This window comes from Glossina fuscipes, unplaced genomic scaffold (assembly GCF_014805625.2).
Source record: "Glossina fuscipes isolate IAEA_lab_2018 unplaced genomic scaffold, Yale_Gfus_2 0, whole genome shotgun sequence".
Lineage (NCBI taxonomy): Eukaryota > Metazoa > Arthropoda > Insecta > Diptera > Glossinidae > Glossina > Glossina fuscipes.
In genome coordinates, this window is record NW_023998414.1 from 15708895 (window position 1) to 15732731 (window position 23837).

The 23837-nt window shown below is 33.4% G+C and overlaps 1 protein-coding gene across 1 annotated transcript in view; it reads right to left on the bottom strand.

The window, feature by feature from the left end:
* Nucleotides 1–23837, bottom strand: part of LOC119643498 (neuronal acetylcholine receptor subunit alpha-7-like) — an 87953-nt gene that overhangs the window by 23875 nt on the left and 40241 nt on the right. Inside the window, exons 4-5 of the mRNA XM_038042860.1 lie at nucleotides 8379–8454; nucleotides 8037–8231 (exon numbers count right to left, since the gene is read on the bottom strand). Coding sequence (XP_037898788.1) covers nucleotides 8037–8231; nucleotides 8379–8454 — 271 coding nt within the window. The remainder of the gene's footprint in view (nucleotides 1–8036; nucleotides 8232–8378; nucleotides 8455–23837) is intronic.

A 23837-nucleotide genomic window follows, 5' to 3' on the forward strand; every position in this document is an offset into this window, starting at 1 on the left:
CTTAAAGCAGCTTGTTTTTATGCTTTAAATATTTTTCATATTTTTTTTAATATAATACAGTGCTTAAAATTTCCGATCAATAAAAATTAAGTAAAACGAAATTCAATATTTATGATGTGTAAAATGTTGATTAGTTTTTAAGGAGCGTCTAAACGAGTGGCCAATTGTAAACGACCTGTATATACATACTCTCGAGTATGTATGTAGGTTAGCTGCGAATAACCAAAAAAACACACCTAAATTAGGAGGAGGAACGGCTGAAAAGGCTGCACAACTGTGCAAATATTCGGCGACAGTTTTGGTTGTGTTAATGGATAGGTATAGACGTTATAGGGCTGCAGGAAACTGTACTTCGTTGCATGTATTAGGCAGGAATGACATCTAATCGAAATGGTTTTCGGGCTAATGCTGGTCACTGCCCCCGCCCTGTTAAAATTCGGCAATTCTGAATAGAACGTTCTAGCGGAAGCTTGGTCTGGAAGTAAACGCTAGTCCCATAAGGGCTAACATCAACCGTAGCATGGCCTTCCTGCTTGGATCGATTGTTATGAAGTCCATTAACCTGACGACACCTATGAAACCAGGTACCGGCTTTTCACTTGGGGTCCAACAACAATTGAAATTCGAAAAGCAAAAACATACCTGAGCTCTCGTTGGCAATATGAGTAAAAAGGAACCCTTCAAAACGAGCGCCAGGTCAGACAAACGGTACCGAGCGGTCAAGTAGCAATATAAAGAATGTGCCAGCTTTTGAAAGACTCGGCAGCTACGTTGCTGCATTGCTGGAAATGCACACAGAAAACGGAAGACAAGTAGGACATTGTAGTGTGGAAGAGTAACCATACTCTGGGTGAGTTTTGCTATTCCTTCGTATTGAAGATTCGCGCCAAGCTGTTTCAAGCCTTCTTGATGTTTTATTTCTACTACTTATCACTGAATTATGGGGAGATATAGTCATTTTGTAAAAACGTTTGCAACATCCAGAATAAAACTATACGCATCGTAACGTAAATTGAACAATGGAATTTCTTGGCGAATATCAAATTCTGATTCGATTCGAATATGTTCGTCTGTCTGTCTGCCTATGAAGCTCTCGGCATCAAATTTGATAGAATGCGTGGGCGCGCAGGTTTCCATTGAAAATAGGTTAAAACGACAGACAGTGCCCATAGTGCCCGCGACTTAAATCGAAAAAATCATTGCATTATAAAAGGGGGAAAGTTAACTGACTGATTTTGCTCACTACTCGTATCCCCCAGACAACGGCTTTTACGTGTAACTTTACGGGTGAAAGTAGAAGAGTAGAGAAAGTAGTTACACGCAGTCTTACAATTTATGCGGCGCAATATATCTGCGAAAGAAGATCGACGACATCTGAATTTGCTTAAGTTGATAACGGGAAACTATTTGATAACTCTTTACTTATTGTTGGCAATGGCATTTCTCGCTCTCTAGCGCTAATATCATGTATATAATATGCAAATGGATGCAATCGTTTCGAATATTTGCGAATAGTAATCGGATCGCTCAATTGTTTTCATACATTTTCAAATTAGACAAAACTGAAGGGATTATAATTCATAAAAATGATTTGATTATAAATGATGACTTGTTTTCTAACAATTAGTTCTTTCATTAAGCTCGACTATGTTTAAGATACTATTACTGCGGCTTCTTTCTTTGTTTAGAAGAAGACTTGCGTTTTGAAAAGCACATTTTATTATTTGTTTTCAGACGATCGTAGCATATAGAATCTAAGAGAAGAAATTCCTCTTCACAAGTTTAGCAAAAGGATAATAGAGAAGAGAAAAATTGAAATATGTATGTATATGGGAACATATCCTTTATGCTGTAGAAATGCTTAAGACCATGTTCTTTTTTTATTTATTTATTTATTTTTTTTTTTTTTACATTTGTTCTCATTTATAGAGATAGAAAAAATATCTCTTTTTGTGTTACTTATTTATTGTTGCTACTTTGTACTTTATGTTTCGAAAATTGGAAAAGCCGGTGAACGTTATTATGTTGTAATCCCTCACTTTGCCTCTCCACAATCTCTTCTCTGGTATACTATGATAATAAATGCTTGAAAAACATATATATCTATATATATATATATATATATATATCTATGCTACCCAAAAACAAGGACGTATATATATATATATATATGTTACGAAAGATATTTAACCCACAATGCATCAATCAGTTTTAAATAAATGTTAACCTCACCCCGAAATTATATACAGGTATCGTAAGAAGCTGAAAAACAACTTTTAAATAAGTTTTGATAACAAAACTTTTCTCTATTCAACTAAACTTATATTATTGCCGAAAATGAAGTGCTAACAAAAACGTAGTTGCTTGCGTGTGTACCTTTGCATGAGTGCTATGCACACGTATATGGTTTAGCGCCTACAGCTATGCTATTATATATTGACATTACAAGGACTTTTCAAAAAATGCAGTGAAATAAAATTTATTTAAGTGGCGTATGTGAACTACGGCACGTATTATGTTCCAACGAGTAAATTATGTTATTTTATGGCGGGTGGGGAGGGATGACAGAAGTGTGTAAATGTTTAAAACAGATATGCACGTAAGTACTTCTGTTCAAAATGCATGATAAATACATGCATTGCTTAATATGCGTCATATACTTCTGAATCTTTCGAATCCAGTAGCGATCCGTGACGTGTCTTATCTATCTCGAATAGACGAATTAAACTCTTCCTAGAGTTGGTTTCTTGGTTCCGTGGTTCCGTGGTTCCGTGGTTTTAAACTGTGAAATGAATGATATCATCGATTGCTTCACTAATGTAATTATCTTAAATAAAAAAAAAAAAATTTTTTTTATTCAGGAAGTAAAACAAGAGATGGAGAGAGGGAAGGAGATAAAGAAAGAAAACGAAAATTTACACTCTTGCGTTAAAATAATATTTGCAAATTGGATTAAGGTGTTCTTGGTTGTTGTAAAATAAAATTGTTTTTCGGGCTTAACGAGGCATTTAACCATTATTCACCAAAATTCAATTGCAATCATAATAAGAAGGCTTCAGCTACATTATAATGCAGAGAGGAGCTATTGACTTGAGATTCCGCCCATATCATATCGTATTATACATAACGAATATCGTGATCGTGCTATCAATCGATATATATTTTTATGGGTTATGAACTTTTGGCAAATCTTCACTCTGGTGCATGCAATTGCAATAAGCAAAATAAACGCAACATTGAAAGCAAAGCAGAGGAGATTATATTCCAATCGCACTCAAGTCGTAAGAGACAACCGTCTTATGTGCTGTGGCAACAACAGGGTAAAATTTCTTCCATATTTTGTTAGCCGATTTGATTCCGTCTGCTGACAGATGGAAAAAGTCCAAATAATAGGAACCTTTCAAGTGCTGCACTGAAAATAGTTCGAATTTCTTTTATATTTGATGGGCGTTCTACAGAGAAGTAAAGAAAGCCCTAAAACGATATTGTTGAAATTGTTAGAAAATCTTAAACGATTTCTATGCACTTTTCCAACAAATACAATATGAATATAATAGCATGCAGCTAAGTCGTTTGCGAGTAATATAATAAGAGCATGGACAAGTCTTTCGACTGCTTAAAACTCGATTTAACCCTTCTTGTGCCTGCTTTCCTCCTTTTTCGAGAAAAGAACAAACAAAAACATTATAGTGTCCACGCCACTTTGCTTAATATAGCTGCGCATATAACAACTTTTTACAATAAGGTGTTAGAGGGGAAAAACGAATAAGATATTAGATGGAAATTAAAATAAGGCGTTACTTGGAAAGCGGTCGAAGGAGCGGAAAGTTTCAAACTGTTGTCAGTGGCGTTCGACGTTGGAACAAACCAGGTCGGTGAGCCAAATTTCGAATCAAAATATCTCAAAAATTGCGACCTGTAGATTGAACACCAACAAGGAAACAAGATCGACAGACGGACCGAAAAACTTAGATAACTTCCGAAGGTGATTCTGAAACGATCGGTATAATAAGCAGTGGGTCTATCTCAAGTTATTCTGGCCATTGCGTACATATGAACAAACCTAGTCTACCATTGTACCGCAACTGGTGGACGGTATAATGAGTTGTAAATTCTGCAATGAGGTGAGCTTGTTGCTCCACTTTCGTTTCGAACTTAACAAATCGATTTATTTTCCTACTTTACATTGTGTGAAGGCGATTTTACTAATTTTAGCAAACGACTTGGCTTGAAGCTGCTCACATTTACATTGCACTTCAAGTCATTAAGCGATTAATTTGAGAAAGATTCTGCCACCGAATTATTGATTACTTAAGAACCAAGCGCATTATGTTGTTGACTGTCTTAATAATTTCCAGTTCCAGGGAATGCACGCTTCATCTATAGCATCAAAGTACTTATATAGCTTTTTTACTTTCTTTCTTGAAGATTTCGTGATGTACACTAGTAAAAATACGTGGCATAAAAACGGCGAGATATTGAAGTGCTCTTTTATCAGCTTCAATGTAATTATTATATTAATTAATTAATTAATTAATTGCAAATAATTTAAAGTTTATTTTTGGTTTTTCCGGTGATCTTGGATGAAATGGTAGAAATTCCCCGAAATGACCTTTTAATCAAGTGAATAGCACTTCGAAGAGTGAGTGGACAACAAACAGGCGAATTCAACCAAAATTTTAGTGAAATGTGTCTATCATAAATGAAACGCCTTAATCTTCATTATTTGGTGGTGGATATAAAAATTAATAGGCGCTTATGAAAACGTAGTGAAAAAAACGTTTTTAGTTTTCTTTTCGTATAAAAAGTCATAAAAGGTGCGCTTATGCTTCATAAATTTTATGATAAATACTGTTCTTTATTTTTTATGACTTGTAATAGATTACATTTTAAGAAAGAAACTGTAGAAGAAAAGATTGCATGGAAAGGCTATCTAAGCGCAACTGTGCCGTTGTTTGTTCAGTTTTGGTGGACACGAATTTTCTCAACATGTTTTGTTATAAGATTTCTTTCGCCGTTTATTTTCAAATACATTTCCGACAATTTATAACAAGTAAGAATATTATATTCGGACGCAGCCGAATCTTTTACACCCATCATCTTTATCCTAAAAACGAGGAAAACAAGTGCATTTTCGCACCCTATAATAATGAGTGGGTGCGGCTGATTTTCTCTATTTTCAGAATAAAATTTTTAATTTATATGGTATATGGGTTGCGCTTTATGAGTAATATGTAGGAAAAAAGCGGACAGCAAAGGTATTCACAGTTTTTTTGATAAGTTTGGAATGATTTTCATATTTTCTTGGAAGTTTTGCGAACAGTGTTACAGTGTTACATGGTTGCGCCCATACGGACAGACGGACATATTTAGGGGATTTCCGATTGGCCAACATTTTATACATGCTTTATAGTGACTTTATAGGGGACAGGTTTGAAAAAAAAAAAAATGAAATTTTGACACATTATAATATTAAGTAACGGTGGCCGATTTTTTTCTTTTTTGTTGCGGCAGTACAGCATCGCCCATCGAATACATGTTCAAAGTTTTGTACATTCATCTGCGACAGTTTATTTGGTATTACTTCTAAAAAACATAGGTGCCCTCACTTTGCATCGCACTTTAGACTTGTCCTTCAACCGATTTGGCCCACTTTCAATCCACCAACCACCAAGCTACGTGCAAGCGCTTTTAATGTTTGCATGAAATTTAATAGTGAATAGCTGCATCGTTTTGGGCAGGAGAATTCTTCCAAAAGACCTTCGGCAAAGGGACAGACGGAATATGAGAAAAATACTTTTGCTGTTACTCGCCCGAATACACTGTATAAACTAATGTGCATAATATCCATTGGAATGGGTATCGTCGAGCCAATTTTTACTAGTTTTCTGTTGCGACAATGTAATGTAACTTAAAGATACGCCGGCTCGGATATGTTCTATTAGTCACAATATTTCTTACATAATTTTTATAAATTGTAAGTAAGCCGTTGGCTATTGTTGTGTTTGCTCTTAAGTTAGCGAATGTAATAACAAAGAAAGGCATCGGAAGTTCAAAAATTTTAAAAATGATATGCTTTCACTTTCTTAACTTAAGAGAAGAATGCTGAGTTTCTATTTTTGAAGTGTTGAAAGCATTTATTCGTATTGCGAACCACCAGTCCCCAAGCTTGATACTGATATTGATACTGAGATTGGTGGTGACGTCCATTAGTAAAATGAAAAGCATCGATCAACGCGTTCGTACAAATAAAAAATTTTTTCCGTTCGTATGCTTTTACTTCAATTATTAGGTTGTGGTTAAAAGCAAGCAACAAACAACAAAGTTTACTTTCAATAAATCAGTTCTCATGCATGCTACGCAGCGAATATCGTGTTGAAGAGAGAATAAACGCTTGATATAATAAATTAATTAGTTTTGAAAATAGCCCGATAGCATGCCAAATGGCCCGTAGGCATTCTGAAAAGTCTTTAAACAATTAAAACGGGTCATGACTAGTCTCAATGCACTCTTCTGAATTTCATTGCGAAGGATGAATATGCGTTCGTAATAATCACCATCCACTACACTGCAGCCAGTCTTTCTCTTTTCTCGCTACTTTCTGCCTGTCAGCGTGTTAAACGGATAGGTGCGATATCTTCTGAGCGATTGGTCATGCTGTCTATATATAAATCCGACAAGACAAGCAAGAAATAAAAGAAGATGATGAAGAAACGCTTCGATTAAAGGACTGTATGTGCCTATGTAAATGTCATGGGATGAATCATAATCGAGCTAATGTAAGTGCATCTCGACAGTTTCTTGCGCTGAAGTAACAAATATTTTAATTTTATATGCCGCCTTCATTTGGGCTGCAGTGGGGGCGTTTGTAAATATCTTTTATAGAAAATTGTCGTCGCTCTCAATCTAATGCTGAAGGTTGTGGCGGCATTAAAAAATTAATGTAAAAAAAAAAAAAAAAAAATTTCTCATTAGATTCCGATTTCTAACAACAATAGTTAATTTTCTGCTGTTGCACACACCGTTTCTCCCTTATGCCTAAGCAACTATATTGTTTCACTTTTTTTTTTTCAAAATGTCATTGTAATGTTAAATAAAGAAATTCTTTTACTTTATGTTCTCTGTGCAGTTGTTATTGTTGTTGTAAAAAAAAAAAAAAAAATGATGAAAAATATGCGCTTAAGAACTCTTTCACTATGTACTTTCACTTTGGCACAGTATATGCGTTTTTAAGCTGTGCAGAGAGTAGAGTTACAGTTATGCTACATGCGATGGTGGGTAATATTGTCTGGGTCAAGGTTGTGCTGTACAGTGTACGGTGTGCGATGTTGTTGCGCTGCATAGTGCTGTGCGCTTTTCTGACGCAGTTCTTTCTATATTCTACCGTAATAACGAGAATGATGATGTTCATGGTAACACTGACGTAGTTAGTCTTTAATGAAAGTCTTTTGCTTTTTTTTGCACATTTTTTTTTTTCTTTTTTTTGCTCCTCTTTGTCACTTAGTTGATGTTGATTTCAAATGATGGTTTGCGCGTTTGTTTGCTTGTTTGCCTCCTTATACATGATTCTTATTATGCTTATTTTTTATATTTGCCTTTGCATTGTGACGGTATTTTTCAATTTAATTTAATTTGAACATTTTATTACAATACGTTTTAAACAAGTCTTTCGAGTTCAACTTATAACAAATAAATAAGATTATTCGAATCGAAAATAAATGAAATAATAAAGCAAAAAAAAAAATAAATAAATAAATAAATAAACAAATAAATAAATAAAAGATACATCTTTAAACACTGCATTATTTTTGTAAAATTTTCATTCTGCTTTTTATAATCAACGTTAATTAATATTTGCATAATTTTTCAATGCGTGTTTTGTTTTTGTGGTCTACAATTAGTGTCGTATTCCTCTTTTGGAGAATATTTCATTTCTGTTTTGCTTTGTTTTTTGGTGTTTTCCTTTCATTTTCATTTTCATTTTCATTTTCAATTTCGTTCTGTTCTGCTTTCTGGATATGTATTTACTAACTTACCAAGCGAGAGTTTTTCACCAGAATCTGGTGGCAGTGTAAAACCTAGCAGTGCCATTGAGGCTATCAGTACACAGGGCACAATTAAATTGAAAAAATAATACAAAGTTTTGCGTCGTATCAAAATGGCGAATGTAATGTCAATATAAGGTTCTGGGCAGCAATTATAGTAGATTTCATTTCGTTTTCCCGGTACGCCTGGTGCAAGCAAAGTTTTTTGTTTTTTTTATCATGTTTTTGTTTTCATTCATTAAATAAGAAAGAAGGACAAGCATGTAAAATAAATTAATTGTTGCTTTAATTATTGTTACTGCACAAACATTTATTTTTTGAATGCTTATTTACCTAAAAGATCCCATTCTCCATTTGTTATAAAGCTGGATATATCACCCCCGGCTTCGTCCTGTAGTTGCAAATCCAACTGTAACGAAATAAAAGAATAAGGAAATGTACACATACAATTAGACGAATACAAGAGACGATAAGAAATAATGTCAGCTTCCAATGAAGGGAACTAATTTTCAGTTTGAATTGATTTCAATCAATATACACACACACACTATTACTTTGGTATAAGCTTAGAGTTCGTGAAAATCGTATGGGTTCACAAAGTGCATCACCCTCTTAGGTTCGGGTTATTGAAGGAAATTTCGATAAAACGAGCATGGTCGTAATAACCGAGCATTTAAATTACATTCGAGTTATTATTATTATTATTATTATTATTATTATTAATTGCGCCAGAGAAATAAATTCTAAGACTATACTCTTAAAAGCACTAGCGTCTAAGGCTAACGGCTTTTACTAAAAACTCTACCGCACTTGAGATTCGAATCCACGACCATTGACTTGCTGGTTGAGATTTCTCGCCTTCCGCTACTCAGGCTGATTACATTCGAGTTGATTAACATCTAACTACTTTCACTGAGAAATTTTTTCACAATTTACTCTTTTACTGTTCGGACAAAAATTGCGCTACAAATAGATTACCCAAGCATTTTTAACAAGCCACTGAGTAACGTTCCACGTCAAATCCTCACAATACGAATCTTATTCTCTCTGCTAATGTACATAAGGTACCAAAATTTCTTCTCTTCGAGATTACAATGAGGCTAACTACGATAACTTAATTCTATTATAGATACGAAGGAGCCGTTTACCCTTTCAAGAGCCACGTGGTATTTAGTCTGACGTGATTCTTTAGCTCCTGTATATACTTAAAGAGTCAATCTTTATCTTTGGCACGTATTAAAGGTACAGGACGATAGAATTCATTGTCTTAGCGCTTTACAATCTGCACAGATGTATTTGCCAAAATGGCCAATTGGAACCCTGCAAATCTTATTGCAGGCAATATCAGTCCGAATTGCACAGTCAAGGCTTCCGGGAAGATTTTTTCATGCTCGAATTTAATTCCTTAATTCCTTCGGTAATTAATTCCTTCCTTGTTAACCTGTAGCCCTATAACATCTTTAGTTTAAACGACTGACAGCTGATATCAAATGTGACGTTGAAAAAATTTGTTATTTGTACATTTTCTGAACGTTTCAAATTGGCAAAAGTTATTCTATTGATTTTATGGTTACCGAGGTACCTGTAGATTGAATTTGTTCGTATTAAACTTATGTTTTTCGCTGATAATATTTTCCTTTTTTTTTAAATTTTTTTCATCTAACTATTAATTAGCGAAAGCGCGTATAATTCTAATTAAAATACGGTCTGCACATATATACACATTTATCAATATATGGTTATGTTCACCTGCATTTAATAATGTCATGTTAAAATTTATTATTGATTTCGTCATGTTTAAAGACCTATAACGCCATCCTGCTAACTTGTATTATTAAACGTTAAAACCATATGAAAACGACTGCATCTTGCACAAGTACATATATATGTGTATAAGTTCATGGGTGTGTAAACATTACTAAATGTCAATATTTCAAATAAATTTTAATATATATATATATATATATATATATATATATATCATGCAAACGATGAAATTTTTTTGAAATTATTATAAAATACTTAACAAATTTTAGCAAGCAAATTATGTGTGTTTTGGCCAAAAAAAAAAAAAGAAGAAGAAAATAAACAAATATCCATTGAATTGTCTTCCAAGGTAAAGTGCAAAACTAGGGCATAAGCCTTTTAAACTTATTAAAAGTGAATACTATTATATAAACCAGCTAATAACTAAGCTTCCGAGTGTGTAAAACAATTTTCCGAATTAGCATAAATTAAGTGAATATTCATTAGCTTTCATACGACTTTGCACCGCTTAAGGCACATAGAGACATATGCACCATACGCTACTTTATATATATATATATATATGTATATACATATATTATAGATAAGTAGATTTTCAATCTAAGATTTGTGATATGGCTATGTGTTGGAAATTTAATGTTTTTTTCTGTTTTTTTTTTTAATTTTTTCATTACAATACAACATGATTTTAGGTTAGGCAATTATTACGATTTTATATTAAGGCCTTAATATATGTTATGTTAAGGTATTTATTTTTATTTGCTGGTTAAAAATAAAATTTGCGAAATTTGAGGGTCACTGCAGACCACTTCTCTTTGCTGAGGGTAAATAAAGAAGAAAAAGAAGGAGAAAAAAAAAAAAAAAAACAATAAAGAAAAAACAAGAAGCAAAATAGATAAAAAAAAGAGTTCCAGGGCTCGTGGCCTTGTACGTGTTCGTGTGCGTATGCACACATATTAAAATTCAAATTAAACTTTACAGGTAAATGCGCCTTTTCATTTCTAGTGCATAAAACGTATTATTAAATATTATACCGTTAACTAGAATTACGCATCCATAAAAAAGCAACCAAGGTGAAGCAAGAAAGCGCATATAAAACAGCTAATTAATAATTAACCCTTTTTTTTCGTTCTGTTTGTTCTACCGTACGAAGCATAATTAAATATAACTCTTACAGCGGAAATATAAGTAAAAACCTTGTTAAATAGAAGTAATATTTGCTGAGGTCTTGTTTTTCGAATACATTTTTTAAAGTAATGTGCAGATGTTTCACCAGTCAAATGAAAACTTTGAAATTTATGCGATTTTTGTACATATATTCCTTTTTTTATAGCGATTTATGGATGCCATTAAAATTTCAATGGTCGCTTAACCGTTGGCAACAAATACGGGTTACTTGTTTACTTAAGTGGAACGAGTACGGACACTATATTCGCCTTGAAAAAATTTTTTTTCTACGCAAACCGCCCAATTTTATAACAATTATTTTTAAATTTTTCTACGTTTCGTAACTGCGAAGCTATTGGTGTAGGATTGGTGAGCTTTTTTTAAATGCCTTTTCAAATATTACCTCTAGACGTTCGGTAAAAAAAAAATGGGAAGCTTAGGCTAACTAAGTATAACTGCATATTTGAAGAGATTTCTGTTATGGGCCACCGAAAACGCGCACACACACACACACACACACCCACACCTCCTTAGCGTAATTGGATTTAATGTAAATCGAATTTACTTTGATCATGAAACGAAAGCAAGAATTTCTCAAATCGTCGTCAAGTGTTCTTTTCTCGTAAGTGGCCATTAACTCACTGTTGTCATTATTAGCTGCAGATGAAGGAATATTCATATTCAAATTGATTGTCCCAAGCAAGTTTGATACTATTTTGGATTAATTCTCTTAATTTACCATTCTTACTTGTCAATTAACTAACTCTTTTGTTCTTATCTGCTTCTCTTTTACTCCCCCTCTCTTTCTCACTTAAATGTTTCTGCTGATTTCAATTACTGCAAATTTTTTTTTTTTTAATTTTCATTCTTGTTTAAACTAATATAAGAATTATTATGGTCTTGGTTAGCTTTGACTGCGTGGAAAAAAAAAAGAATCGGGCTATGTATTCGAGTTATGTGTTTTACTGTTATTCCTATCAACACGAGCTCTGCAAACAATAGAGTTACTTGAGAAAACAGCCATTAAAAGACGACAAAAGCAAATACTGCAATAACATTACGATCGTAGACAAACATAGCCTGTTACATATCAGAGCTTCTCAACTCGTCTTTCATGGGGAACATTATTCGCGTGACCTTTCGGTTATCTAAGCGTTTTTTTCACATTTTGACCGGTGTGATGAGCTAAAAGGAAAGTTTTTTCTCTCTAGACTTTGTGGCCAATGCATATATCAATGCTCTCTTAAACACTTAAAAATAAATTTAAGAACGTGTATTACAAGAAACAAAATGAAAAAACCAACTTGAATATGTATATATATGGTTTGCAAGATATTATTTTTATATATATTGTATTTTTTCATATATGATTGAATTTCAACGGTGGTATAAAACATGATTTGGGAGCTTATGAAATGTATGATTGCTGAGTTCGCTTGGGGGTTGTGACTTCATATTGTATTAGAGTTGATAGCACTCACGATTGCAATAGTTTTTATGAAGCGACATAAAAAAGAAAAAAAAGGATTCGCAAACGATTAATGGTTGTCGTTGGCAGATAGGTTTTGTTACAAAACTTTTTCTAGTGCTATGGATGCTTTAAAACAGCAATTTTACGGCAGTAAAATTGAAGTCAATTTACTGAGTTAATAGTGTGGCAAAGATTTTCCAAACGTTCATGTCTGTTAAGACTTTAAAGGTTTAAATCATTTTTCTTTGCAGCGATAGTGAATTTCTTTTAATATCTGTTAAATTTCGGTCCGAATCGTACTTTGCATACATATTGTAATTACAGCAGTATTGTAGCATATTTTAAGCCGCCTTAATATCTGGGTTAACAGTAAAGACGCATTTCCTGCTAAAAATAATAATAATAATAATAAAAAAAAAAAAGAAAAGCAAAAACTTCTGTAGTAGACAGTATTGTGCAAACATAAAAAGAGGTTTTTCTTTTTTAAATTCACTCATTTAAACAAACAGATATTTTAATATTTGTCATAGTACGAGTACGAGTACGAGTACGCATGCAACTTTTACTTCTTTTGTTCATTAAAAAAAGATGAATATGGTAAAAAAAAAAAAGCCAGCACAACCACACATGTTTATCCGTTTAGCAGCATTCGTATTTAGTTGGTTGTTTCCCAGCATAGCGTTTACGGTTTAGTTGCTCCGTTCGCTTTCCTTGGTTAGAGTTGTTAGATCGTTTATTATCCTTGAATACAGTTCTTCCGGTAACTGCTCTAAAAAGTAAAGGAATTGCTAGACTGGCAGAAGCATTTCTAAGTGGACACATACCAGCTCTGTGCACACAACAAAGCGAGTACATGTTTCATAAAATTGTTGATTATTTTCTATAGAGACTTTTATTATTATTATTATTATTATTATTATTATTTTTGTTACTTATTTTCTTTTTTTCGGTTTTCGTTTTTCGTTCACTATTACATCAACAATAAGAAAAGTTTTGCGACAGTTTCTATTTTTGCTTACAAAAATTTTCGAAATATTTATGCAGCAAGAAAGGCAGTGTTTAAGCCAACTCAGATTTGTTACAATTTATTTTAATTACTCGACAATGGTTTCAGTTGCCGCAGTAATGTAAGAATTCCTTCTTTTTTTTTTTTTCGTATTTTGAAATATTAAAATTATTTTGTTACGACATAGTTTAGGGGTTAGTTATTTTCTAGTTTTTGCTGGCATAATTTTAGGTTGTCAAAAAACTTTTCCCATCATTTCCTCGGAAAAATAAAAAAATATATTATTGCATAGCTATGTTCTAAGCTCTTCTTCTTTTTAATTTCCTTTTCGATACTCCGCACTGAGAGGTCATATTAACACAGTCATATGCTTGAATCGCGCTTCGTTAAAATCTCGCTCATATCTCGCTTTTATTACAATTAATTACTTAAATTATATTCAGCTGCTTGCGATCTATTTGATCTTTATTTGTCGCGTATCGTAATCACTTCAAAAACACAATTGAATTTACTCTCTCCTATGGCGAATGTATTATCTCAAGCGAACTAACATATACGAAGAAATTTCTTATGAGCCAGCGCTTCTTGCATTCAATTCACTCTTATATGCTGGAATTAAAAAAAAAAAAAAAACCCATTTGAAAGGCAGAGGGCAGAAGGGGTTGCCTTGTAAATTTTCATCATAGATTTCATGCGCCGTGAAAGCTGAATTTTTATATTGTCCAAAAGTAACGAGAATTGATATAGGCCAGTGATGGGTACTGCTAAGTCGAACTATGCTGAGGAGAGACTTGTTTTTATTTGGAGCATCGCTCTATGCTAACGAAATGTAAATGAGAAAACAGAAAAATCTGTTAAATACTTTCTTCTTTTTTTTTTTTTTGTTTTTTTACTGTTGTTTTATTTCCCAGTGTGTTGACATACTTTTAAAAACGTTGTACGTTTTTCGGGTATTGAGTGAGTTGCTCTGTGCGCTGTTCTGCTATTCTCTTCTATTCAGTTCGGCGCAGTCTATGATTTGATTTTTATTAATTTTCCAGCGAATTTGTTTTTCTTTTATTCCTTTTTTGCTTCATTGTACAATTACAACACCACGAGTAAAACTTGATATTTTTGCTATGAAAGCGAACGCCGGTAGTGAGTGTAGATGACATTTGTGATTATTTGATTTTCGTGTTTTACTCTTGTTCACCGTCGAGATCATTTGTATATTAAAAATTTTGCATTGTAGCTGCTTTTCGCTTTTTTATTATTATTTCCTTTTTTTTTTTTTGCTCAAAGTTCTTAGATATTATTTGATAAGTGGTTTTTATTTGATTTGATTCATTTGTTTTCATTTGATTGCTGTAAAATTTATATTTCATGCACTCGTTGACAAGTCAAGTGCTTCTGCGAACATAACTATTTATTATTATTAATATTATTTTTATATTGCTTTAGATTTAATGGCCCGTTACTATTGCATGAAATAGTTCAACAAGTTTCGCGGGGTAAGCGTTCGCAATAATTTGCAGTAATTATATGAGAAAGAAAAATTTCGACATGAGTGGAGACCACACTTTAATATAAAGGATTTTTTTACGTTAATAAGCGTAGGCCTTTCAAAAGTGCGCATATTTCTAAATGAATTAATTATTCATATTTCTATAAATATATCTTAACAGATTTAACGAATTCCGTTTGACTTCATTAACATCCAGGATCTAAAATTCTGACTAATTTTAAATTTAAAAATTTTCTATCAATATTTGACTATGGCATTATACGAAAAGCTGAGTTGTAGAGAATTTCTCAAAACTCATGCAAAATAAGAGTTTTGTACCCGACGCGCGTTACGGAATTGCCAAAGAGAAGAAAGGACAGAGGGACAAGTGATAGTTTAGGGTTTTTGAAAATGGAAAACGCCATACTAGTTTATGCCACTCCCTATGACGATACGATAGTTAAATTTTTTATGCCTGCATTACAAGATTTATATTTACTATGCGTACAAGCTGTTGACAGTGACAATAAAAGCTAATAAAAGCTGGCATTCCCGTCCAAGACATTCCGCCATTTGAAATAGAAAGAATTAACTTTCTGATGGTAATATTGGGACATTAAAGCTCATTAATTATTGCTCAGCGCGAGCGAATATTTGGAAGTAGTACCTATTGCAGATAAAGCGGCGCCGTCCAAGAATCTGTACGCGCATAGTACACTCAAAGATTAATTAAAAGAATAAATTTAAGCATAGTTTTGATGGCATTTGTATCGTGTTTATCGTGTTGGTCGTCGTTTATGGCTTTGCTTACTTCATTATACAACCATCTTTATAAAGTTCGGACATTATTTGCGGATCGTGGTATTGAGCAGGCAAGCCTATCACCTCAATCATTAACATATTTTATCAACCAAAGCGATTCGGTGAGCGCTTAATTACGTTTAAAACTTAAGCACGTGGTCACTTATAATGCCATAACTCGCGTTCGACGAATAAGTTTGTTGGAATGTCGATGAGGGAGAGCTATCTATTAATCGGTAACCTTAACGTTTGAAGGTTTTGAAAAACGTAGTGTAAAATATATCCTCCTTACAGAGAATGCGTTAATAAGATGTTACAGTTGATTTGTGACGTAATGCGATGAAATACGCCAGTGGACAACTTTCGCCTGTATACGATAATTATTTAACCGAATTTTCAAATTAATGGCTTGCGCGTAACATCTTAAGTTCACTTAAAGAGTTCGAATTTAATAATTAGTCTTGTACAGCAGACGATTGCGGTATGTTTGCAGATGTTGTTGTCCAGTTATATTAATACAGTGTTAAGTGATAACATATGCTTATGCTTTGCAAAGCTAAGCAATTTTAATTGTAAAGCGTAACGAAATACATATCAAAATTGTGACAATACATTGTTGCTTGTTAAGAAGCGTGTACACACCAAATGTATGTTGGTAAAACATAACATATATAAATATATAAATATTCATGATATTGTAGAATTATAAAAAAAAAAAAAAAAAAAATCGGATAACCTTGAGAAGATCAAATTTTTATCTATGTTATGTTTGAAGAATTGTGTTGCATTTGCATTTTATTTCATAATCAGCAAATTCGCGAGAAACTCAGCCGGCAAAAAGATACAAATTAAGGGTACAACATTAATTCACATGCTTTACAATGGAAACCTCTTGAATTCTTTTTTTTTTATTTTGTCACCTTGAAGAAAGCTCAGCATAATTGTCCAATGCTTATTTTTGCAATTCTTCAAAGCCATTGCATTTAATAATCTATGGCGAGCCTTTAACATAAACGCCAGCTTTAGTTTGTAAATTATTGATGAAAACATTTTCGGATTTGCGGTTTTGCGTTGCAATTTGCACCAATTGCAGGCGGGCACGTTTGAAATCTGATTGAATCTGCTCATAGATAATTTATGAACGTGCGCATAATATATTTTGTTTACCGAGAATTACACTTAAAATGAATGTGCTGGGACCGCACGATACTGTCACGAAATTTCGTGCACCAGTACAATTTAAACAGTAATTATTTACTTATATTGTTATAGTTGATTATAAACTGGCATCTTGTCGAGCAAATCATCGGTATTTTCTGATCAATATATAAAATGATATAGATTTTTTCCACAAAATAACAACAATGCCTAGGAAGGCAAGCAACTATAATATTTTTATATCATACATCATTTGTGGCACAAGGGTATCTTGCGGCTGCATGCAACAACCCAAAAGAACTTGGGAGAGACATATCCTTTATTATGCTAATCGGCCTTTTGAATCGATCTAAGTGATCGGCATGTTGTGATGTAACGCCACTGAAAATGGTTCGGATCCGAAACTCTTTCGATTGCTTCCCATATGACGCCTCATTTTGAAAGATCGTTATATCAATTAGTGTTGCTTGGCGCAGGATATTTTATGGCCGGCTACGACTCATTACAATCTTTTTATTAATTTATTAACTTTTAAGTAAGAATAACACAAACTTATGTTCCAATTAGTCCACTTATTGTACTACATCAGCTGAACCCGATAACGCAAACTAAATAACTGTTTACACAGACTCTTCGCCAGAAAAGTGTACTATTGTTACTGACCATCAATATATATCAGAAAAACAATATAAGTTCGCTCTTGTCACTAAACCGTAAGGTAAGTGATGTTTGTCTTCGGCAAAGCTCAGTAATCAGTAAGTAATAGTACCAATAATGTCAGATTCTGATGATTGCAGAAATTTAGAACAAGACATCAGCAAAGTGGAAAATGTAACGGAAGTGCAATATCTTATAAGTACTTAATAACTTTCCACAGTTATTAGAGTGCTTTTGGGAAACTTAATATATTGAGTGGCCAGTACTATCAAGTAATATATCGGTATCTAAAATCGTGTTTAATATAGTTTTTGATAATAAAGACTACAGGAATAAGGAAAATTGGGATTAAGGTCTCGTCAATTTGTTATATAAATTTTTAGTTAACAAGTTAGTGTGTTTTTTGAATGTTTACTGTGTACTGTGCGTGTTTCAAGGTCTCATCAATTTTTGCCCAACACACAATATATTCTCAGTTGAAAAATTAACTATGTATTTTTATGCGCGGCCATCTGAGCATCTTTGCAAGCATCTAAGTATTTCTTCTTCATTCCCAGTAAAACATTTCAGGTGTAGAGATGAACTACACTCGTGTTTAGCCTTGTCTGCAGGTATCATAAAATGACTTATATTATGTGTTGTATGTCCATAAAGAACCTTGCTAACAAAAACCTTGGGAGCAGAGTTACAAATATTTTGTTCGGTGTTTTTTTTGTTTTGTTTTTTTTTTGTTCATATTTTTTTCCTGTAACATAAAGAAATTTTAGCCATTCGCTTCTATACAAACAAGGCTACCATACAAAGCTGTCACTGTTGTGCTACGGTACTCAAATACATTTATGTTATTTGTTTGGAGTAGTTTGTCTTACACAGGGTAAGCGAGGAGGTTTGCGCGGGAGAAAAAAAGTTTTAAATTATTTCCACTTTGTTGTGATTGTTGTTGCTTTTCCGTGCTTCATTGTCATGACACGTATATACAGATATATAAACTGGCAGTAGAACGTTTTTAACATTCAAGTATTAGTGTACGTTTAACAGATGCGTAAATATTATCAACACTTTGTTTCAAGGCTTTACGGTTTCTCCCTATGATGTTCAGTTAGCTTTTGTGCGCTTGTGTGTGCATTGTTAACGTGTTAAAAATATGCTAAAGTATAGTTGTTTTCTCCCATAGAGCATAACTTTATTACATAAAATATTTATGACTTAATGCATACACATAGGTGTGCGTAAACACTTCGCATGCTAAGGTATATGTTTCCATTTTAAGTCTTTATGCCCCATATGGGTAAAATTTAAAACACGTTTTGTAATTTAAAAATATATATATAAATATATATACATATACATATACATATACATATATATCAACTAGCGAGTATTAGTGATATATATGTATGTATTTATAAGAGCCACAAGGGGTTTATTAAGTTAATCAAATGTTTGTAATGCTTAGAAAGTCACATCGGAGATCAACGATTACGATACGACATTTTCGTAATTGCTTATCAACTTTAAGATACTTTTATTCGGATATAGAACAATCGGGTTTGCGTATTTTCAAATCTCTGCGGCTCACCTTTGGGATATAATTCTCTCGGTTAAGCATTCGGCTCTTTCAACCATTATCTTTAACCGAGTGACGGCTAACGATGTCTGGGGCATAATAATAAGAGGTGTGTATTCTCTGTCGGGAACTAGAAGAGGCAGCAAAGTGAGTTCATGCGAATGACTTAAAAGATCTTCAATGCACGAACCGGTGATAAGATTTTATTTGACATTACTGCGCAAAGCGAATCGTGAAAACTAAGATTTTCGTCGAAAAAAGGATCAATTCACTTATCCACGTCTTGAATATACGATTATCTGAGGAGTTAAGAGAGACGGTTTTTGAAAATTAGTCAGAACATTTGCAAGAATATATTTGCCATCAGGATCAACAGTTCGAAACACGAGTGCGACGAAGCAAAGTCAACGGTGCTTTGTTTTACGGCCGCCACTCATTACTTTGATTGTGTTTGTAATTTTATGGTACACCGTAGGGAAAATTGAATATCATTTATCGTCACTTTTATATTTATACCCACATATATATAGCTAATTATTTCTTTATCTGACCCAGGAGGTCCTAAAATTAGCACATTGCAAATAGCCACCGCTACACCTCCCGGAAAGATTGATGTAAGGAAAGACAATTTCTTTTTGCTGTTGTCGATCATGCTTGCAGCAATACGGGTTCTACGGGTACACGAGAAACACAATAATTTCATGTGTTTATGTACAGAAATAGTAAGCTGTTGAAATTTGAATGCGGCTGGATATCTCTATCCGCTGAGTATCATATCATTATTAAAAGTTTACTTTGTAGAGTAGTTCATGAATTCTCTTACTTTCATTTTGTGGTCTTTGCGTAATGATTTTCGTTCGTATAAAACTTCGTTATTATTAATCTTATTATCACTATTGCTGTTAATGTGGTCTTAATTCTTATAAGGTTAATTAATATCTTAGTTCTTTTCCATCCGTTTACAGGATAGGAACAAATTTCTTGTGATATAATATCTTGAGTTAAAATACTTATTTTGGGTACTACGCGCCGGGGTTTAAAATTTTGTGTGTGGTCGGCAGTCCTGGCGTCGGTGGCATAAAAACCGCAGTTTGTGCTGCCAAGAGTCATTCGATCTCGATCTTCGATTCGGACACAGACTTAAAGCGGCAAGGAATAAACCGAGTTATTATGTTGGAGCTAAGTTCTTTTTGATCGACTTCTTTGCAAGTTGAGATAATTCACGCAGATTTACACTATTACCGGGCAAGAGTAAATAGGCGTAGAATGATAAGCTGATGGGTTGTGAATAGGTAACAGCGCTGACAGGATTAAGCGAATTCTCTGTTGTCGTTTACAAAACGCTTAGCAAATTGTGGTAAGAAGCCAGCTGCGGCTAAAGAGAGTAGGAGGATTAGTCAGGAAGTGTGTAGGATGGTGAGAGAGGTAGGTGGGTTAAAAGTGGGGAGGTCCTATCACCCCTTTACAAAGGTAGTGGTAGGTAAGTCAACTGGAAGACTCTGTCTACTAATAAGTTGTCACGCCACAAGTATGGCGTATTGGTTGGGGAAGCAAGGGCAGGTCGTCGGAATTGGCAACTATTCAACTACGGCTCAGCGCAGTAAGATATAGTGTCCCTAGAGTGGTGTTAGTTAAAAGTGCGGCGTGAGGCACATAGATTTCGTATAAATAAAATAGCCCATAACGAACCCTGGTGAAGACGGCTTCACCGGAGCTGAAATATGTAACAATTACGTTACAGCAGTAAAGGATTTTTCACATTAAATATTTATTTTTGCTGATTGATATAAGTTGCTTAGTTCAGTCTGTAACATAAATACTGAGTTCTGGGGTAGTAGCCGTAGTTGTTGGCCAAAAAGAAAAAAGTTTTTTTTAAATAATTTTTGGTATATTTTCATAAGAATTTATGGGCGTAACGATGTGATATGAACAATTTTAAAACCACTGAATTTACTTGCGATCCTCCAAATTTGAATTCTTCAAGAACGTTTAAAATGAAACTTTTTTTTTTAATTTTTAAAAATATTATCATATAATGAATGATTGGTAAACTTGAATACTCTTTATCAGGCAGGTATTAGCTGAGACTCTGGTCGTTGATAATAGTGAGTGCGGGTTGCTGTACAGTTCCTCATAGGTTTTTGAAATTGAAAAAGAAGCCAGAAATCATGAGATGGAAAGCTTACTTTCGATCGAAGTTTTTGAGCCTTCTTCTTCAGTTGAGAATGCTTTTCTTTTGATGACTGCATTTCAACTATGAAAATTGCCATACGTCAGCCGACTTATAATAAGCAAAGACATTAACTTACACTCCACAATAGACGTCGATCTGAAAGTTGACACAAAATCTCTCTAGAAGCGTGGAAGTAAGTCCCTCTTGTAAGCACATGTTTCGATTTATTTGTTATCTAATCAATTAAATTTAACTTTAATATATTTTAACATTTTGCTGCTTCAAAAATAAAAAGAAAAAAAAAAAAAAACAAGAGAAAAGGTTCTACTCGTTTTGTTATTGTTGTTCGTGTAGATTGTGTATGCGATTGTCTTGTAGGAAACTACGAAATGAGAAATGGTGCATTGTGCAAAAAACTACCGCAACGCATACAGCGAATGTTATTGTTTGGGTTGATAGTCTGCGTGTGCTGATGCTTTCTGCGGTTCCATAAGTACAATGAATTGAAGTGAGCATCACAGATTCTTGAAATGAAAGTTAACTTTGGATTTTTGACGTTTCCCCTGCTGAGAGACTCCTCTGTTCTCGTTTTCTTTTTTTTGTTTGTTATTTTTTTTGCGTGAAAGGGTTTTATCGGCAATCTCCCCGTTTGGAGTTGCTTGTCTGCGGAATGATTTTCGGAAGTTTAAAATTTAAGTTTTAAAGGGGAAATTTTTATAAAGAACACGTAACGTTCGTAATAAATTATTATTTAAATATGAGAAAAAAATAAAAACATAATATATATATATATATTTATTAACTATTTCCGTTTTGCCTTCTTCTTGCTCGAAACTGTTCGCATTACATTGGAAAAATAATATTTCTAAAATTTTACCAAAATTTCTATTATTTTTCCTTGCAGGTTTATTGTCGCTACCTATCTTTGTTCATCATGAACATAATTTGAAACGATAACAGAAAACTTTGTAAAACATTAAACCGAAGGGGAAGCTTAATAATGCTCTTAGCAATAATTGCTAAGAGCTGTAAAAATTTTCCATAAAGGAAGTGATTATAAAATAGTTTATATATTTTTAGAGAGACTGTTAGATGATGATGCGTGTGGAAGAGGGGAGAATAAATAAAAAATTTAAAAAAAATAATTGACTCATTATAACTAAAATTTATGAGAATATCGATCCGCCGAATGCAAAGTGAATCAACAAACAAAAAAAAAAAAAAAAAAAAAAAATAAATATAAATAAGGAGCTCTATAAAGTTTGTTTGTTAGAATAACTCTGGCAGCGAAAGCAACTGTTTATTTCTAATGAATTTATCTTTCATTCACTAGAGGAATTTCGCTTTTGAGATTGAAAAGAAGAAATTATTATAATTTTTTTAACTTGTCCAGAGTTAATGTCATCATTCACATAGTAGAATCTATTACGCAATCTTCTTCTATATGCACGTATTGTGTGTTTTGCCCAATTCCACCGGTAAAGAATTTTGTGAAGATAATTCCCTACCATTTGCGCCATTTTTGACTGTTGATGATAAAACAGACATAGATACAAAGGTGGTTTGATAAATTCACTTATTAGTCACACGCACACAAACACACACACGCACAATTCGTGAGCAGAATTCGTTTATTAGCGATTAGAGAAAAACCTTTACATATATATATATATATAGTTTGCAATTCTTTTTTGTGAGAAGTATGGCTAAATAGCGGAATACCCATACTTAGCCTGCTAGGGGATCTTCTAAGATGAGTGCATGACATAAAAAATCTCGTATGGTGTTTACATTAAGGGCGATATCACTATCACTATTCATCTTTTCCAGTCATTTTCCTTGAAATTGCGGGCTTGGATTCGATTGAAAAGCATTAAAAGCGGCTGCTAGCCGCCAGATGAATACCTATGGATATGTGCAGAATAATGAAAAATAAAGAAATGTCGAAAAATAAATAAAATAAAAATGTGTTTGACCACCATTTACGAAACATTGACAACATAACGAACGAAACCATACAGGATTAAGAAAAAAAAAAAAAACAAAAAGACAAAATTTTGGATTTGGTAGAGTCAGAATGGTGTAAGGTGCTATGAGCTGGCATTCTCCTCCAATTAGGCACTCTGGAAAATTGCCAATAGTAACTAATGACATTGACCCGAATATTAGAGAAAGGAGGGCTGGTTTGCGTCAAAATTCCGCTAAGCAACGTATCGAAGTACCCACCCAGGAAGTATTAATAACACTGAACTGAAATGTGATGCAGTCTTTTGTATTCACGAGATTGTTATATCTCATTAGCATCAGTGTTTCAATTGATGAATGTCAAATCTGTTCAGGGGTTCTATTGTTAGGGCAGAATAAACCAGATTTCATTGCCATACGAAAGCTATATTCTTCAAAAAGATGGAAAAATTGTGTAATTAGCGGTAGATAAGACTGAGATTGAATCGAATAGTTTTTACTTCTTCCTTCCGTCTTTTTCGTAAAAAACACTATACGTGGATCTAGTTTCAAAAGAAAATGTTAAGCCCGTTAGTAC